The sequence below is a fragment of the Mustela nivalis genome (genome assembly GCF_964662115.1).
Source record: "Mustela nivalis genome assembly, chromosome: 17".
NCBI lineage: Eukaryota > Metazoa > Chordata > Mammalia > Carnivora > Mustelidae > Mustela > Mustela nivalis.
Window position 1 is genome coordinate 3,915,697 of NC_139036.1, and position 15,666 is coordinate 3,931,362.

The 15,666-nt window shown below is 61.8% G+C and overlaps 4 protein-coding genes across 7 annotated transcripts; 3 read left to right on the plus strand and 1 right to left on the minus strand.

Moving 5' to 3' along the window:
- The first annotated feature begins 106 nt into the window (after positions 1-106).
- EIF4A1 (eukaryotic translation initiation factor 4A1) lies at positions 107-6,091 on the plus strand. 2 transcript variants are annotated; one of them, XM_082708019.1, is made up of 11 exons: positions 107-235; positions 1,524-1,572; positions 1,976-2,108; positions 2,550-2,689; positions 3,708-3,876; positions 4,146-4,255; positions 4,461-4,604; positions 4,683-4,820; positions 4,918-5,007; positions 5,264-5,343; positions 5,451-6,091. In XM_082708019.1, the coding sequence occupies exons 1-11, from the start codon at positions 213-215 to the stop codon at positions 5,593-5,595; spliced, it is 1,221 nt and encodes a 406-aa protein (XP_082564145.1). In that variant the 5' UTR covers positions 107-212; the 3' UTR covers positions 5,596-6,091. The 2 variants fall into 2 exon arrangements, with proteins under 2 accessions (XP_082564145.1, XP_082564146.1); XM_082708020.1 differs by lacking the exon at positions 107-235 and adding an exon at positions 782-924.
- A 634-nt stretch (positions 6,092-6,725) lies between these two features.
- On the plus strand, positions 6,726-8,793 carry CD68 (CD68 molecule). Its single transcript, XM_082708021.1, has 6 exons — positions 6,726-6,912; positions 6,988-7,409; positions 7,568-7,687; positions 7,811-7,883; positions 7,987-8,157; positions 8,450-8,793. Exons 1-6 carry the CDS (start codon positions 6,867-6,869, stop codon positions 8,581-8,583), a joined length of 966 nt encoding a protein of 321 aa, XP_082564147.1. The 5' UTR covers positions 6,726-6,866; the 3' UTR covers positions 8,584-8,793.
- A 1,508-nt stretch (positions 8,794-10,301) lies between these two features.
- MPDU1 (mannose-P-dolichol utilization defect 1) lies at positions 10,302-13,917 on the plus strand. 3 transcript variants are annotated; one of them, XM_082708023.1, is made up of 7 exons: positions 10,313-10,481; positions 11,816-11,881; positions 12,071-12,203; positions 12,501-12,586; positions 12,707-12,825; positions 12,960-13,070; positions 13,184-13,917. In XM_082708023.1, the coding sequence occupies exons 1-7, from the start codon at positions 10,379-10,381 to the stop codon at positions 13,304-13,306; spliced, it is 741 nt and encodes a 246-aa protein (XP_082564149.1). In that variant the 5' UTR covers positions 10,313-10,378; the 3' UTR covers positions 13,307-13,917. The 3 variants fall into 3 exon arrangements, with proteins under 3 accessions (XP_082564150.1, XP_082564148.1, XP_082564149.1); XM_082708022.1 differs by lacking the exon at positions 12,707-12,825 and having other exon boundaries at positions 10,311-10,481; XM_082708024.1 differs by lacking the exons at positions 12,501-12,586; positions 12,707-12,825 and having other exon boundaries at positions 10,302-10,481.
- Positions 13,904-15,458, minus strand: SOX15 (SRY-box transcription factor 15). Its single transcript, XM_082708025.1, has 2 exons — positions 14,825-15,458; positions 13,904-14,293 (listed from the first exon to the last, which is right to left on the minus strand). The coding sequence occupies exons 1-2, from the start codon at positions 15,358-15,360 to the stop codon at positions 14,125-14,127; spliced, it is 705 nt and encodes a 234-aa protein (XP_082564151.1). The 5' UTR covers positions 15,361-15,458; the 3' UTR covers positions 13,904-14,124.
- Between the last annotated feature and the right edge of the window lie 208 nt (positions 15,459-15,666).

The following is a 15,666-nucleotide window of genomic DNA, read 5'->3' on the forward strand; positions in this document are numbered from 1 at the left end:
AATGGGGCTGAGGGGCGGGGCCTCGCCTGGATAGGCGTTCAGGTTATCCAATGGTGGTGGCGTGCCGGAGACCCTGCGAACTAACGTCACGCCGAGTCGCGGAGCGCCGGCAGGCGGGGCCGAGGCGGCCAAGCCAATGCGATGGCTGGGGCGGGGTCGGGCGCTCTATAAGTTGTCGATAGGCGGGCACTCCGCCCTAGTTTCTAAGGATCATGTCTGCGAGTCAGGATTCCCGGTAAGAAATCCTTTTGCAAAAGGTCGGGGCTGCTCGCCCTGCCGCTTCCTTCCGAGGGCCCCGTGGGGTGGGGGGTGGGGGTCAGCCGAGCCCCACCGCCCCGGACCTCCAAACCTCCACCCCCCGCCCGGGGTTACGCGGGACAGCCACGCCGGGAGGCCCGGTCCCGGGGGTCGAGGGGGAAGGGCCGGGGCCTGGCCGGCTAGCGCGGACGGCTTGGCGTGCGAGGCCCGCCGGGAGGCCGATCCCCCCGCCCCACCCCCGCGACGCGGCACTGCGCCCGAGCGCCAGGCGGTGTCGCGACCCGGCGTGGGGGACGGCGGCGGCGTCCGCCAGCGCGCGTGGCCCGGGCTGGCGGGTGCGGACGCCTCTCCGGCGGAGGGAGGGCTCGCGCGCGCTCGCGGTTCCGGGGCCTCCGACGGGACCACTCGCCGGAGCGAGGGGCGCCCGGGTGCTCCGAGCCGGGCGCTCGGTCGCGCGGAGAGCCGGGGCGGGGCGGAGGAAGCCGGCCGTTCAGTGTGCTGGTTTTCTTGACGGCCAGGACCGAGCCTGACCCCGAGGAGCGGCCGCGTGAGGCACCGGGAGCCTACCCGGCGCCGGGCGGGCGGGTCCATTTTGCCGCACAAGCCGGGCAATTGGCAAACTGCGGATGGGCAGGTCCACTTTCCTTCGGGGGTGAGCGGCCTGAGGTATGGGAGGGCGACGCCATTTCGCGACGGGGGCGGGCGGGCTGTGGATTGTTTGTGGCGGGGGGAGACGCCACCGGGTGGTCGAGGGAGCGAGCACATGGCGGCCCGAGGGGCTCCCCTCCCCCAGCCCGCTGGGCTTCTGAGTGTTGTGCAATCTCCCCCTTCGCTAGCTCGGCTGGGGCTCATTGTGCGCGAGGCCGCCACCGCCCGCGGCCTCCCACATCCGGGCACCGCGAGGGGGGGAGCCGGGCTGGAGGGGGTGGGGGAGGGCGCGGGCGGAGTGACGTGGGGGGAAGGGGATGTCCTCCCCTTGCAGCCGGGAGGTGAGGGGCGGGACTTCCGGCGCGTCGGGGCCGCCGGGGGGGAGGCGCACGCGCTCGGGCTCTGAGCGACCCGGCCCGGGACACGTGGGCCCGGGAGCGCGGACCCCGTTCTGGCCCCGGGAGCGCGGCTGCGTTCTGACTCGGTGAAGGAAGGGCTGTGTCCCCGGGGAGCTGGTGGGGTCCGCGCGGGAGTGGAGGCCGACGGCGTGGTGCGGGCCAGCCGGCCGCGGGGAGGGTTTCTCAGCGTCTCAGTGGGCTTCTGCTTTCCGCCAACAGATCCAGAGACAATGGCCCCGATGGGATGGAGCCCGAAGGCGTCATCGAGGTGAGCTTGGGACTCCTGCGCCGCTGTCCCTGTTTCTGGGAAAGACGATCTCCACCAGTGTCCCATGGTTCTCCGGAGCGTGGTTGTCCCCTTCCCTAGTAGACCTGCCCCGCCTCCGCTCCAGTCCTGATTCCTTTCTGGAAATTCGTTCTAAGTATCTGCGTCCCGGAGCGCGGAGAGCAGTCCGTTCGGTCTAAGTTCTGTCTTGCACGGTCTGCTCTCTGGTTTACTAGTGGCCTGGTGTCGTCCGGGTATTTCCTGGGCCCCGAGTTCGGGACCCACCTGGCCTCCCTGGTGGGCGGAGAAGCGGGGGCTGTGGCGCTCTCAGTGAGGACGAGGTCTGCTCCTCCGCGCTGGAAGACAGCGTGGTCTTTCCTACCACTGGAAACACTCTGTCCCACAGAGCAACTGGAATGAGATCGTTGACAGCTTTGACGACATGAACCTCTCCGAGTCCCTTCTCCGTGGCATCTACGCCTATGGTTTTGAGAAGCCTTCTGCCATCCAGCAGCGAGCCATTCTTCCTTGTATCAAGGGTGAGTGCGCTTGTCCCCAGCACAGGTTCTGGACTGTCCCTGACCTGGGTAGAGCGGCACCTGGTTGGTGGTGCTTGTTTCATATCAGTCAGGGACAGAGCAACTCCTTGTTCATCCCAGCTCGGCTTTTGGTCTGTGCCATGTCTGGTTCATGCCCTGGACACACGGATTGCTGGTGTGATCTCAGTAAGGTGGTGTTTTAGGCAGCTCGTGATTGTTCATATTTGTGTTTCTAGGCTGGCTCAGTGGGGTACTGAGGGAGTTAGTGATCTGGTCTAGTTCACGCTGTTGCATGTGGGTGCTGCACAGTGCCAGAGTGAAGTCTGAAGCACTTCACGCTCACCCCGCAGCTCTGTGGGGTGCTTGCTGATGGGGCAGAGACCTGAAAGGGCTGATCCTGAGAGGTACGAACTCATTTCCGATTCCTGCTGCTCTGTTTAGGTTATGATGTGATCGCTCAAGCCCAATCTGGGACTGGGAAAACAGCCACTTTCGCCATATCGATTCTGCAACAGATTGAATTAGATCTAAAGGCCACACAGGCCTTGGTCCTGGCGCCCACTAGAGAGCTGGCTCAGCAGGTGAGCATGTCACTTTCTTCTCTCTTCCCCTGAGGGGCTGCTTTGGGAATGCTCAGCATCATCAGAAAATGGGGAGAGGTGTGCTCCCCGCAGATCACTGCTCATTAGAAGTGAAGCGTGGTCTGGGGGGGATGGCTGAAAGGGCCAGTGCGTGAGGTGAGGACATAAGCCAGGGCTCTGGGATATCTGGAGCCTCACAGGGTTAATTATAAGCCCTCTCTTGCCCAAACACAATAAGCATTATTTTCTCCACCCATTTCCCGAGTCAAATGAAAAGGTGGAGCCTGGCTGGCCAGGCAGGTTTGGTGGCTGTTTGATGAACAGAGCCCCTGGCAATGGGCAGAGAGACACCTCAGCAGTGGTGGTGCGCTCCTATCAGCTGGGGGCAGAGTGGACGCACAGCCCTTTGTTGATCCTAGGTTGATGCCTGGTTTGGTGACCAGAGCTGTTTTATGCCTGGAGCACATAAAACCCTTGTGGTAGAGTGTTTCCCTGGCTCCTGGAGGAGAGAGGGTCAGAAACTGTGATCTCTTCAGTAGGAAAGTTGGGTGAAGTCAGGGTGATTCTATGCTGACTGAATAAAGGTATGGTACTGCAAACTAGGGAGAGTTCTAGAAGAATTCCAGAAAAACCTTCTTGTGTGTGCAGAAGACCCTGTTCTATAGAGACTGCACATGCCCCCAGCACAGGTCGTGTGGCCAGAGTTCGCTAGGACGCAGGTGGATGTCCTGTTCCTAAGACTGGTGGCTACGAGACCTGACGAAATGGGTCCTTGGTGGCTTAGGAAGGGGGTTACTGTGAACCCTTGTGTTCATAGGAGCCAGACGCAGCTCAGACCCTGAGCCTGCCGCTTAACGCGCAGCGTGATCTTAAATGAAGTGTCTGCCCGTTCCTTGTCTGAGCAGTGAGTTTAACCAGCACCCTGTCTGGGTTGGAGAGCAAGCGTTATATCCCAACCGTCTCCGATGTGATCTGGCTCTGGTGCAGCTCACATATGGGCACTTGTCTTTGGGTCTAGATACAGAAGGTAGTCATGGCGCTGGGAGACTACATGGGCGCCTCCTGCCACGCCTGCATTGGGGGGACCAACGTGCGTGCCGAGGTCCAGAAGCTGCAGATGGAGGCGCCGCACATCATCGTGGGCACCCCAGGCCGGGTGTTTGACATGTTGAATCGCAGATACTTGTGTGAGTCCTGTCCCCCCTCCACAGACCCCCCTGCACCGTGCTGCTCTGCTCTGTGATGAGCCCATGCGTGTCATCTGAGCCCGCTTCCCGTCCTGAGCCTGGGGGAGTGTTTTGCTCCTTGGGGCTGCCGGCTGGCTGAGCGGGTCGCGGGCGGAGGATCAACCTTGTCTTCTGAGAGCAGAGCTCTTGTCCCTTCCCTGTTCCTCATCGGGAAATTGAAGTCTTCTTTCGTTCCCTTATTCTGGTCTGCTGGTGTTTTCTCTCGGTAGCTCCCAAGTACATCAAGATGTTCGTACTGGACGAAGCCGATGAGATGCTGAGCCGCGGCTTCAAGGACCAGATCTATGACATATTCCAGAAGCTCAACAGCAACACCCAGGTGAGCGGCAGCTGTCCGAATTCCTGCCACAGAGGCGAGGCTGCCTTTGCGTGACGTGTGCTTGGGGTGACAGCAGGGGTGCCATCGAGAACTCTGGCGTCTCCCCTTCAGCCGTCCTGGGCACTGGCTTCCTTGCAGGTGGTCTGCGGGAAGGGGGGCGAGCATCATGAAGACCCCCCACCCCGAGGCTGCTGTTTTGTGTTAGGTGGTTTTGCTGTCTGCCACGATGCCTTCCGACGTGCTCGAGGTGACCAAGAAGTTCATGAGGGACCCCATCCGGATCCTGGTCAAGAAGGAGGAGCTGACCCTGGAGGGCATCCGCCAGTTCTACATCAATGTGGAGCGAGAGGTGGGGCCCGGCACAGGAGGCGGGCCGGCGGGGTGCGGTTGGGTATAGCCCCTGACTGGTCTCCCCTCCCCCTCCCAGGAGTGGAAGCTGGACACGCTGTGCGACTTGTATGAGACCCTGACCATCACGCAGGCAGTGATATTCATCAATACCCGGAGGAAGGTGGACTGGCTCACTGAGAAGATGCACGCTCGGGACTTCACTGTGTCCGCCATGGTGCGTGCCCCTGGTGTGTCCTCCGCGCCTTACAGCTAGCTGCTCCCCTGCGCCCGCGGGCCCGTGACAAGCGTCCTCCCCTCTGTTTCCGCTCTAGCATGGAGACATGGACCAAAAGGAACGAGATGTTATCATGAGGGAGTTCCGCTCGGGCTCCAGCAGAGTGCTGATCACGACTGACCTGCTGGTGAGTGTGGATGGCCCCTGGCCTGGGCAGGGAGGAAGAAGGGAAAGTCCAAGCTGATTCCCTCTCCAGGGGGCCTGCCCGTGCCCCTCTTCCGGAAAGTAGCAACTTGGAAAATGATCTGGCATGCCTGAGGCTGCTCAGGGACAGGGCACGTCTGTTCCTTTGCCTGCCTTTGGCCGCCTACACTCATTCCCATCCCTCTGGCCTGATTGTGTCCCCTCGCACTCGTGCTGACCCGTCCTCTCCCCTGACCTAGGCCAGAGGCATCGATGTGCAGCAGGTTTCCTTAGTTATCAACTATGACCTTCCCACCAACAGGGAAAACTACATCCACAGGTAAGCGTAGATTTGGAATGTTCCCATAGATTGCCCTGAGCTAAAGTTCTTTCCTCCTCCCTTTTTGTTGTCCTCCCTCACACTGAGATGTCCTTGTTTCCCACCAGAATCGGTCGTGGGGGACGATTTGGCCGTAAGGGTGTGGCTATTAACATGGTGACAGAAGAAGACAAGAGGACTCTCCGAGACATCGAGACATTCTACAACACCTCCATTGAGGAGATGCCCCTCAATGTCGCTGACCTCATCTGAGGGGCTGTCCTGCTTCTTAGGCCCCCCAGGGTTCAGTCTGGGGGGCTGAAGAGTAGTAGGAGGGGGGAGGGAAGGGAGCCAAGGGATGGACATCTTGTCATTTTTTTTTTCTTTGAATAAATGTCACTTTTTGAGGCAAAAGAAGGAACCGTGAACATTTTAGACCCCCTTTTCTTTGGGGCAGGCTCTTGCTCCAGGCGTCGTCTCTTCTCCCAGAAACACTAATCTGTCCGTAACCTAGTCAACCTCCAAACCCCAGAGGCTCTCCCCCACCCCAGCTGAATGCCTCTGAGGATCCAAGGGGCCACAGTGTCACTCAGCTTCATTTGCTGGACCAAATCTGGAGAATCCCTGAGTTCACTGATTCAGGGGATTGTCCCCAGGTGGGGGGAGCAGGGGAGGAAAAATGGTAGCCATTTTTACATTGTTTTGTATAGTATTTATTGATTCAGGAAACAAAACACAAAATTCTGAATAAAATGACTTGCAAACTGCCTGTTTGGGCTTCTCATTTCTTGCCTCCCCTTCCTTCCCACCTGTTACTGGCACATCTCTGGCTGTGCCCCCCACCTCCCAGCTAGTAGTCATTACCCTTCCAAATTCTCCTTGGATTGCTTTTTTCCCCCACCTCCCTTCTGATCAGAAAGTGGTCCCATTCACTGGATGGGACACTGCTCTGTTACGGGCTGGATGCCAGGCGCCAGCAGCATCATAAGCACCTCACGTGTCTCAGCCAAGAGGAAGTGACAAACCCTTCCCAGGGTGCCTGGGTGGCTCAGTGGGTTAAGCCTCTGCCTTTCTGCTTGGCAGGGGGTCGGCTCCACCCTGCCTGGCCTACTTGTGATCTGTCAAAATCTTAAAAAAAAAATACCCTTTCCCAACCCCTTGGCTTGCATACCCTATTTCTGGGGAACATTGGGGTATGTGTCCCCACTGGTTTTGTAATCCCTTGGGACCTCCTGCAGACTTGGATACGTTGTTCCTTGGGGAACAGCTGCCTGCAGACTCCCATCTATGTGTGACCTTTTGAAGGCTGGTGGCACCCACTGGGGAAGCCAAGGCAACCCCCTCACTCAATGGCAAAGGTCAGTGACTCAGGGATCAGTGGCTGGGGCTGAGGTGCCTGAGTCAGGCTGGGGGTGGACCGCCGGAGTTACAGGAAGTCAAAACCCTAATTCCTCCTTTTCCAACCGGAGGCAGAAGGCGAGGGTTGAGCAAGCAGTGGGTCCAGACAAACCTGACCTGGACTGCCCGGGTGAGGCCGGTCTGTCATGAGGCTCGCTGTGCTCTTCTTGGGGGCCTTGGGGCTGCTGTCAGGTAAGAGGCCTGAGGGGAGGGGGCCCCGGGAGGAGCCTGCCTGAGGGCTGCTGACCAGTCTTGCTCTGCTGAAAGCCCAGGGGACGGGGAACGACTGTCCTCATAAGAAGTCGGCCACTCTGCTGCCGTCCTTCACGGTGACCCCGACGGCCACAGAAAGCACAGCAAGCCCTGGGACCACGAGCCACACAACCACCACGGCAGGTGCCACCAGCCAAGAACCCACAACAGCCACTCACAAGCCCCCGACCACCCCCAGCCACGGAAATACCACGGTTCACCCAACGATGAGCAACAGCACCACCGCCAGCCCCAACACCTCCACCAGCTCCCCCCACCCAGGGCCACCATCCCCTCCGCCCCCACCCCCCAGTCCCAGCCCAGGGCCCCAGGAGGCCATAGGAGACTACACTTGGACCAATGGCTCCCAGCCCTGCGTCCGGCTCCAAGCCCAGATTCAGATTGGAGTCGTGTACCCAACCCAGGGCGGAGGAAAGGTAACACCAAGAGACGGCGGAGGACCAGAGGGGCAGGGGCGCGAGGCCCCTGGCTGCGGGGCAGAAGGGGACACACGGTGGGGGGGGGGTGCAGAGGGCAAGGAGCCTTGGACGGCGCGACCGTGTTCTCACAGCACGCTCATCTTAACTTCTGCAAGGCCTGGGGCATCTCGGTCCTGAACCCCAACAAGACCAAGCCACAGGGGCGCTGTGAGGGCGCCCACCCCCGTCTGCTGCTCTCATTCCCTTCCGGACAGCTCAGCTTCGGATTCGAGCAGGTACCTTGCCCTCATCCCCGCCCCCGCGAGCCCTCCTCCCAACCAGCCCTCGCTGCGCTCCTGACTCCGGCCGAGGCTGCCGCTGTCCCCGGCCACCCTGAGCCTTCCTGGTCACCTCCCCAGGACCCACGGCAGGGCGCGGTCTACCTGAGCTCCGTGGCTCTGGAGTACAACGTGTCCTTTCCTCGGGCAGCGCGTGAGTAACCCGCCCCCTCATCGCGGGCCCTGGACGTCCAGGCTCCTGAAGGGACAGCAGCCGGGGACAGGGACAGAGAGCTGACCCTTCATTGCTCTTCCAGAATGGACCTTCTCGGGTCAGAATTCATCCCTTCGAGCTCTCCAAGCGCCCCTGGGCCAGAGCTTCAGCTGCAGAAATGCGAGTGTCGCCCTGGCACCGTCTCTGCGCCTTGACCTGCTTAGGCTGAAGCTGCAGGCTGCTCGGCTGCCTTTCTCAGGGGCCTTTGGGCCAAGTAAGACCCCTCCTCCCCCCCCCCCCCCGCCTCGGACAGCCTCCCTGCCCCGGGCCCAGAACCCTCCTTCCTAAACCCCGAACTTCCCTTCCTCTCTCACGCCTGCCGTGGCTCTAAGGCAACTGTCCCACTTCCTCTGCAAAACTCTGGCCGCCTCCCCTTTTGTTTAGGGCCCAGAGTCTTCTAGGGGAGCTCCCCGCCAGCCTCCCACTTGCCAGCGTGCCCCCCCGCAGCCTTTTCCCTCCGGGCCTGGCCTCCACCGTGATTCCTGCCCGCCCTCCCTCTCTGCCAGGCTTCTCCTGTCCCAGCGACCAGTTCAACCTGCTGCCCGTTATCATCGGTTTGGTAGCACTGGGCCTCCTCGCCCTGGTGCTGGTTACATTCTGCGTGGTTCGGAGACGCCCACCCTCCTATCAGGCCCTCTGAGTATCTGTCCCAACACCAGAGGACACCACAGGGCCCGTGGTTCTTCCCACTCAACCGACTCAGAAACAAAAGTTGTCTTCCCTCTCCGACTTCAGGGTCACCAACAAGAGCAGAGTTAATGCCATGTGGAGGGGTGGAGGAAGATGTTCGTTAGATTTGACCTGTTTCTCCTCTCCCAGCCCCAAGAATAATAAAACCTGCTCGAACCTCTGCCCTCAGTTTCCCCTTTCTTATCAGGATTAAAAGCCGCTGACGGTCGCTCACACGCCTTTCTGCGCCGTCCAGGATTGAGGCTCAGGCAGCCAGACCATCAGGTCACAAGTGACCACATGCCCTCATGGGTTCAGCCCCCCAAAGCCTGGCACAGCTGGTGTCGCACCCTCCTGGCCCCCCTGCCTCCTCTTCTCTCTCTGGGGCTTCTGGCTGCTCCAGCGCCCCCTGTCCTCCAAACCAGTTTTGCAGTCACAGGTGAAGCCGGTAGCAACGGCCAATGAGTGTGGGTGGGAAGGTCACACCTGGGTCATTTCCTTTCCAAGGGCTGTGTGGGACCTCCTTAGCAACAAGAACCTCTGCGCTGCCCGCCGCTGTCAGGGGAGGGTTGCACAGGCCGATCAAACCCTCCCGCACCAGGGATGCTCCTATCCCAGCTGCGGCAGCAGTGGGTACTCTGACCTCCACCCACAATCACCCTCGGTGCTCCCCCAGTAACAGAATACCTCCAACCAGGGCCCCACACCCCCAGCCCCATGCGGTGTACCTTGTGGGAGCTGGCGGCCACCCCAGGCCGGTTGCCCCACTTCACAGGAGCCCCCGGTGCAATCGCCGGGGGGCCAGGACCGGGCCCTTCCAGCTGCAGAGGTCCTATAAGGCCGGAAACCTGTCCCACTGCGAGCAGCCCCACCACCGCATCCCCGGACATCCGGGGTGACCTTGCTGATTGTGACAAAGAACGGCCGCTCGAGAGCGTGATCCGTGCGGGGGGCGCCAGGCCCGCCTCCCCGAGTATGGCTGGGAGCCCGAGTCCCAGTGCGGGGGGCGGAGGACATCGCTCCGCGGTGCTGGGGGGTCGTCCACGCTGGCCTTTCCCAAGGGGCGCTGCTGGGCCCGGGGCCTCGCTGGCGCGCTCGCTCGGCACGCGGCCGCAGAGGGCCCAGGGGTCGGTGGGGTGGGAGGGAACCCTCGGGTCCCGGGGCTCGCCTTCTTCCCTGCTGCCTTCTCACCGTCCCGGCCCAGCAGCTACGGGCGCACCCAACCGCCAAGGCCCAGGGCGAGCCGGGGTAGGTGGAACAAGGGCCTGCGTGCAGCTTGGCGCCTCCGGGGGGCTGCCTGCCGCAGGCTGTCCTGCTCCCGCCGGCGCCCCTTGCTCTGGAGACGCCGAAACAACAGGAGACAGGGAACCACGGCGCCCCCACCCAACGCCCTTCGGGAGACTCAAGTGCCTTCACTCTCAACTTCGAACAACGTGGAGTCCACCGGGGGCAGACAAGATGGCGCCGCGCAGCGGGCGCGGAGAAAGGCAAGAGGCTCCGTGTTGCCTCCGAACTGGAAGCGTAAACAAAGGCGCGATACGTGGAATTGCGCAGGCGCACAGCCCGAGGCCACCGTGAAATTCGAACAGGGAGGGTGCGACCGAAACGTGGTCTCTCTGTGAAACCTATTTCAAGCTGCTGAAGGTGGAGGGGGCGAGGGGGCGGGGAAAGAAAGAGCGGGGACCAGGGAGGGCGGAAGCCCAGAACGCGCATGCGCAGCGTCGGTCAATGGCGGCTCGGAGACGGGCGGAAGCTAGTTTTGCAACATGGCGGCCGAAGCAGACGGCCCGCTCAAACGGGCGCTGGTACCGCTTCTCTTACCTGAGAAATGCTACGACCAAATTTTCGTCCACTGGGACTTGCTTCACGGTGAGCTTTATTCGGCCTCCTATCAAAGCTCTGCTCGAGCGCCCTCGGCCATCAGTGGCGCGGGACTGCGGCCCTAGCGGCGGCCTCCCCTGCCGGGCTGAGCCGGGCGGAAGTCCCTGCGGAGGGGGCGGAAGTGTCTCGGCCTCCATAGACTGGGGGTCCCCTTGTATGGGCGGGCCGCGGCCGGGAGGGGGCGGCGGGCGGCGGCGGCGGAAATACTTCTTTAAGAGCTTGAGAGCTGGGAAGACTCGAGGAGCACGAAGCAGAGTCACAGCCCGACTATATGTCGTTCCGGTTTCCAGTAGTTCGATAGGATCCCGGGGTCCTGGGAAGGATCCCCGCGCCGGGGAGCCTGCTCCTCTCTCTCCGTCTGCCGTTCCCCCTGCTCCTGCTTTCTCTGTCAAACAAATAAAATCTTAAAAAAGATGAAAAATGAGGAGTAGACCTTGAGCAGGTGGCGCTTGCTTCAAGGCCTCTGAGTCTGGGCTCCAGGGGCACTTCCAGGGGCGCCTCTAACCCTCCACGTTTGCTCATGGGCTGAGCCTTGGGTAATCCCGCAGTGCCTTATCTGCGAGGCAGGCCCCCACGAAGCTCACAGCAGACGTCAGTTCCCGTGGGAGACCGGCCCATCCTGCCCTTGTCCCTTCCTGGTCCCCCACTGTGTGCTCCCGGGACCCGACTGGATCGAGCTCCTTGGGCTACAGAAGGTGTGGGCCAGGGCCTACCTGAAGGGTAACGTGAGGTCCCTGAACAGGGGACCAGGGACAAGGGTTCAGGAATGAGTGGGTCGGGAGACAGCTGGAGTGGATCGCCTGGGTTGCCCAGATGAGGCGAATGAAGGATCTGTGGACTCCTGGGCATTGCTCAGCTTTGCACAGGGAAGCGATGGAGACTCTTGGAAGTCACACCAAGAAGTTTTTTTCTCCCACATTTTTTATTTGACGGAGAGCACGTGCATATACAAGCAGGGGAAGCCGCAGGGAGAGGAAAAGGGGAAAGCAGGGAGACCAACGTGGGGCTGGATCCCAGGACCCCGACCTGAGCCAAAGGCAGATGCTTAACCCACTGAGCCACCCAGGCGCCCCCACACCAAGCAGTTTAGCTGTAATCCGCAGGGTCAAGCCTGTTTTGGAAAGTCAGCTGACAGTGATAGGATTTGGGAGCAGGAAGGCCCAGGCCTTTTGCACCCGCCACCAGACAGCCCCAGGCTTCCCTGTGCGGCTCTGTCCAGGTCTTAAGGAGCGGTGGCAACCCGCCGCTTTGTGAACAGCCTTTAGCCCTGGGCTGGGTTCGAGAGGCTTTCGTTCTGTTTACTCCTTTTTTTCTCTTCTCAGTCCCCTGCCTCAAGATCCTGCTCAGCAAAGCCCTGGGTCTGGGCATTGTGGCTGGGTCACTGCTGGGTACGTACCTTGTACCTGATCTTCTTTCCCTGCTGTCGGGTGGAGGGCAGAGAGCTGAGATGCCAGAAACTGGGTGGGTCCCTTAACCCGAAGTGGAGGTTCAGGCTTCCCAGCCTGCTGCCTGGCTGGGGTGGTATGCTCCCGAGGGATGCACACCCCTCATCCTTGGCCTTCTCTTCCTGTCTCTAGTAAAACTGCCGCAGGTGTTTAAAATCCTGAGAGCAAAGAGTGCTGAAGGGTTGAGCCTTCAGTCAGTAATGCTAGAACTAGTGGCACTGACAGGGACCATGGTCTACAGCATCACCAACAACTTCCCATTCAGGTGAGGGAGCCCAGCCTTGGTCCCCAAGGGTGAATGTCCACACGTCTGGGGGGAGGTAGGGCAAGGCAGGTAAAAGGGTGGCAAAGCTTCAGCCCTCCTGGAAATCTGGCCATCTTCTGTGGTCATGACGAGAAGAGAGCACGCCATGGATGGCCAGGACCTAGACGGAGTCTGTCAGGCAGGGGCTGAGGGACGGGGAGTCATCAGCGAACTGTGGCCCCAGGTGGAGGGGCCATGGAGGCTCTCCCCACCTCTTTCCAGGCCCGCCTTTCTTCCTCCCAACTCTTGACTCTGCAGCTCTTGGGGAGAAGCCCTGTTCCTGATGTTCCAGACTATCACCATCTGCTTCCTGGTCCTGCACTACAGAGGACAGACCGTGCAAGGTGCTGGGGGTTCAGCCGAGAGCAGGCTGTGGCTCTAGCGGGCCCTGTGGGGCACTCCGGCCTGGGGAAGCCCAAGTACTGGAGAGGCTCAGTGGGACTCCTTACCTCCCTGACCCCCAGGTGTCACCTTCCTAGCAAGTTATGCCCTGGTACTGCTGCTGCTGCTGTCTCCGCTGACGCCCCTGGCCCTCATCACCCTGCTCCAGGCCTCCAACATGCCTGCGGTGGTCGTGGGGAGGGTGAGGACTGGGAGGAAAGGAAGGGTGCAGGGCGGGAGCCCCACGTGTGGGGGTGCAGGTGGACCAGGAGGGGCCGGCAGCTCTGTGACGGACATGGGGAGTATTCAGATGTCACCGTTCACCGTCTCCCCCAGCTGCTCCAGGCTGCCACCAACTACCGGAACGGACACACGGGCCAGCTCTCAGCCATCACCGTCTTTCTGCTGTTTGCAGGGTCCTTGGCCAGAATCTTCACCTCTATTCAGGTGAGCGCTTCTTCTGCCCTCCAGGGGGCACTAGAGCCCTGCCCTTGCGTAGCATCGGGCTTGAAGCGGCTCCTTCCCTGAACACTTTCTGGGTCCCCGTCGGTGTTGCGCAGGAGACGGGAGACCCTCTCATGGCGGGCACCTTCGTGGTCTCTTCTCTCTGCAACGGCCTCATCGCCGGCCAGCTCCTCTTCTACTGGAACGCAAAGGCCGGCCACGGGAAGAAAGAGCAGTAGGGCGGAGCTGGTTCCTGGAGTGCGTTCCAGGTCTCTTCCAGTTGTCCCCCCAGCCTCGGGGTCGTTCCCATCCGGACCAGCCTGCTTGTGGGACCTCTCCTCATTCTTCATTCCTCTGCGGCTGTGACAGCCTTGAGCCAGGGTTTTGGTGGGAATGTGTATCCTTTGAAGGGATGGGCGTCGGGATTTTCAGGCTGACACTTTGCACAGCGCCGCGCGTGTACTATTAACTCGTTTAATCCTTCGCACACTTCTCCAGCAGCAACCCCCAGGTATTTAGGAATCTCTGGGGCCCAAGTCGGCCCTGTGCTCCCCCAGCTCCCCCTGTGGCCCTGGAGGGCAGAGTCTGCCGAGGGAACGCATCTGGGGGCCTGGGGCTGCTGCCTCCCTCCCCGAACCTGGTTGGGACGGCCTCCAGGACCCCAGTGCTGGCTGGGGGTGGGGCCGGGGGGGATGGAGAGTGACTCAGGTAGGGCCGCGGGGTGGGGTGAGGCAGTTCCTGCTCTGGCAGGTCCAGGCGGAAGGGAGCGGAGACTGCTGGTTCCTGCTGCAGTGAGGGGGGAACAGACACGGGGCAATAAAGACGCCGAGACATGGTTTAATTGTAAAAACTGTGTTCATCCTACAAAAAAAGTGTGTTGTGGGGGGGGGGGGTGGCAGCGCAGATGGGGACCACAGCACAGGCCTCCTCTGAACTGGGGTCCAACAGAGTTCTAAAGGAGGGTTTGCAGCTTGGGGTGGGGGTGGGAGGTTCTGGGTGAAGACAGAGGAGGAGGGGGAGGAAGGGGCCCTTCCTGGGAGGTCCCTGTCCACCAGGGTTAGAGGTGGGTCAGGGGCAGGGGGGACCCCGACAGGGGAGGGTTGTACGGAGTGGGAGAGCCTGGGGGGAGGTAGGGGTTATAGTGGGGGAGCAGCTCTCCCTGGAGCCGGGGGTTACTCTGAGGGAGAGAGCACGGTGAGGTCGTCTCTGGTTTACAGTGGGAAGAGCTGTGGAGAGAAAGACACCGGGGTTAGAGCCTGTTCCAAGCTGGGAGGGGCCGGCAGGGCCCCCCACTCAAGAGGTTGGGGGGCTGGACCAGCTCTAACCAACAGGTATAAGGCCCCGGCTGTCCTGGCCCCACTGGATGGGGCCGTCTGGAGCAGACCCTGGGACAGCTTGAGAACAGTGGCACGGCCCTGTCGGGGCACGCTCTGGAGGGCCAGCTTGCGTGCTGCGCCTGTTTTCCTCTTTTGGGGCGGGAGGCCAAGAAGGGGCAGAGCTGGGCCTGGCCTCTCCTTGCCCCGCGGGCAGGGAGAGGAAGCCGGGTCACAGGAGGGCCAGAAGCAGGGAGGAAACGGGAAATTCAGGTAACTAGAAACAGGATCACATCCTGGGGGCCGGCACTGTGGGGCCGGGATGGAAACCCAGGGCCACCAGAGCGCTCCCAGGCCAGAGCGGCACTGGGGCATCCTCCCAGCTGGCTTCCCCCTTCCCCTGAATGGCCCCTGCCCTTCCTCAGCCCGCTCCCACGCGCTCACCCGTATCCGCCGGGCAGGTAGGCTGTGGAGTAGTTGGGCGGCTGGTACCCAAAGCCTCTGCTCCCCTGGGTGGTTGCGAACCCGGGGCCCCAGACCGGCCCGCCAGCAGCCACGCTGCCGCTCCCCGCGCCGAAGTGGGACGCCCCGGCGCCGGAGCTCTTGGCCTTGCGCCGAGGCCGGTACTTGTAGTCGGGGTAGTCGCGCAGGTGCCGGGCGCGCAGCCGCTTGGCCTCTTCCACGAAGGGCCGCTTCTCGTCCTCGCCCAGCAGCTTCCACTGCGCGCCCAGGCGCTTGGAGATCTCCGAGTTGTGCATCTTCGGGTTCTGCTGCGCCATCTGGCGGCGCTGCGCGGAGCTCCACACCATGAACGCGTTCATGGGCCGCTTCACCTTCTCCAGGGGGAGCCCCCCGGAGACTCCTGGGCTCCCGGCGCCCTCCCGCTCCTGGCAGGAGGGGGAGGGCGAGTTGGCAGGAGCCGCGGGGGCAGGAGGCTGCAGGCTCCAGACCTGGTCGTGGGGAGGGCCGGGAAGCGCCATGGGGGCGTGGGGCGGGGTGAGGAGGGAAGCCTCGAGAGGGCGTCCCGCGCGCCCTCCCTTCCGAAGCGCAACGTCGGTACCCAAACCCGGGGTCCTTAAAATGCAAGTGTCTTCCTAGTCTCGAGTCGTTCCAGAGGAACTCGTCTCCCTAAAAAGTAGCGTCGTCCCCAAGTTCAGAGTCCTGAGAATGGAGCCCCTGCTCCCAACCAATGAGGCGCACCTGGGAAAGCCGGCGCTCGACCCGCCGCCGGGCACCCCGCAAGGAGCAGGCTGCGCGCTCCACTCCCGACGCCGCGAGGCGTCCGC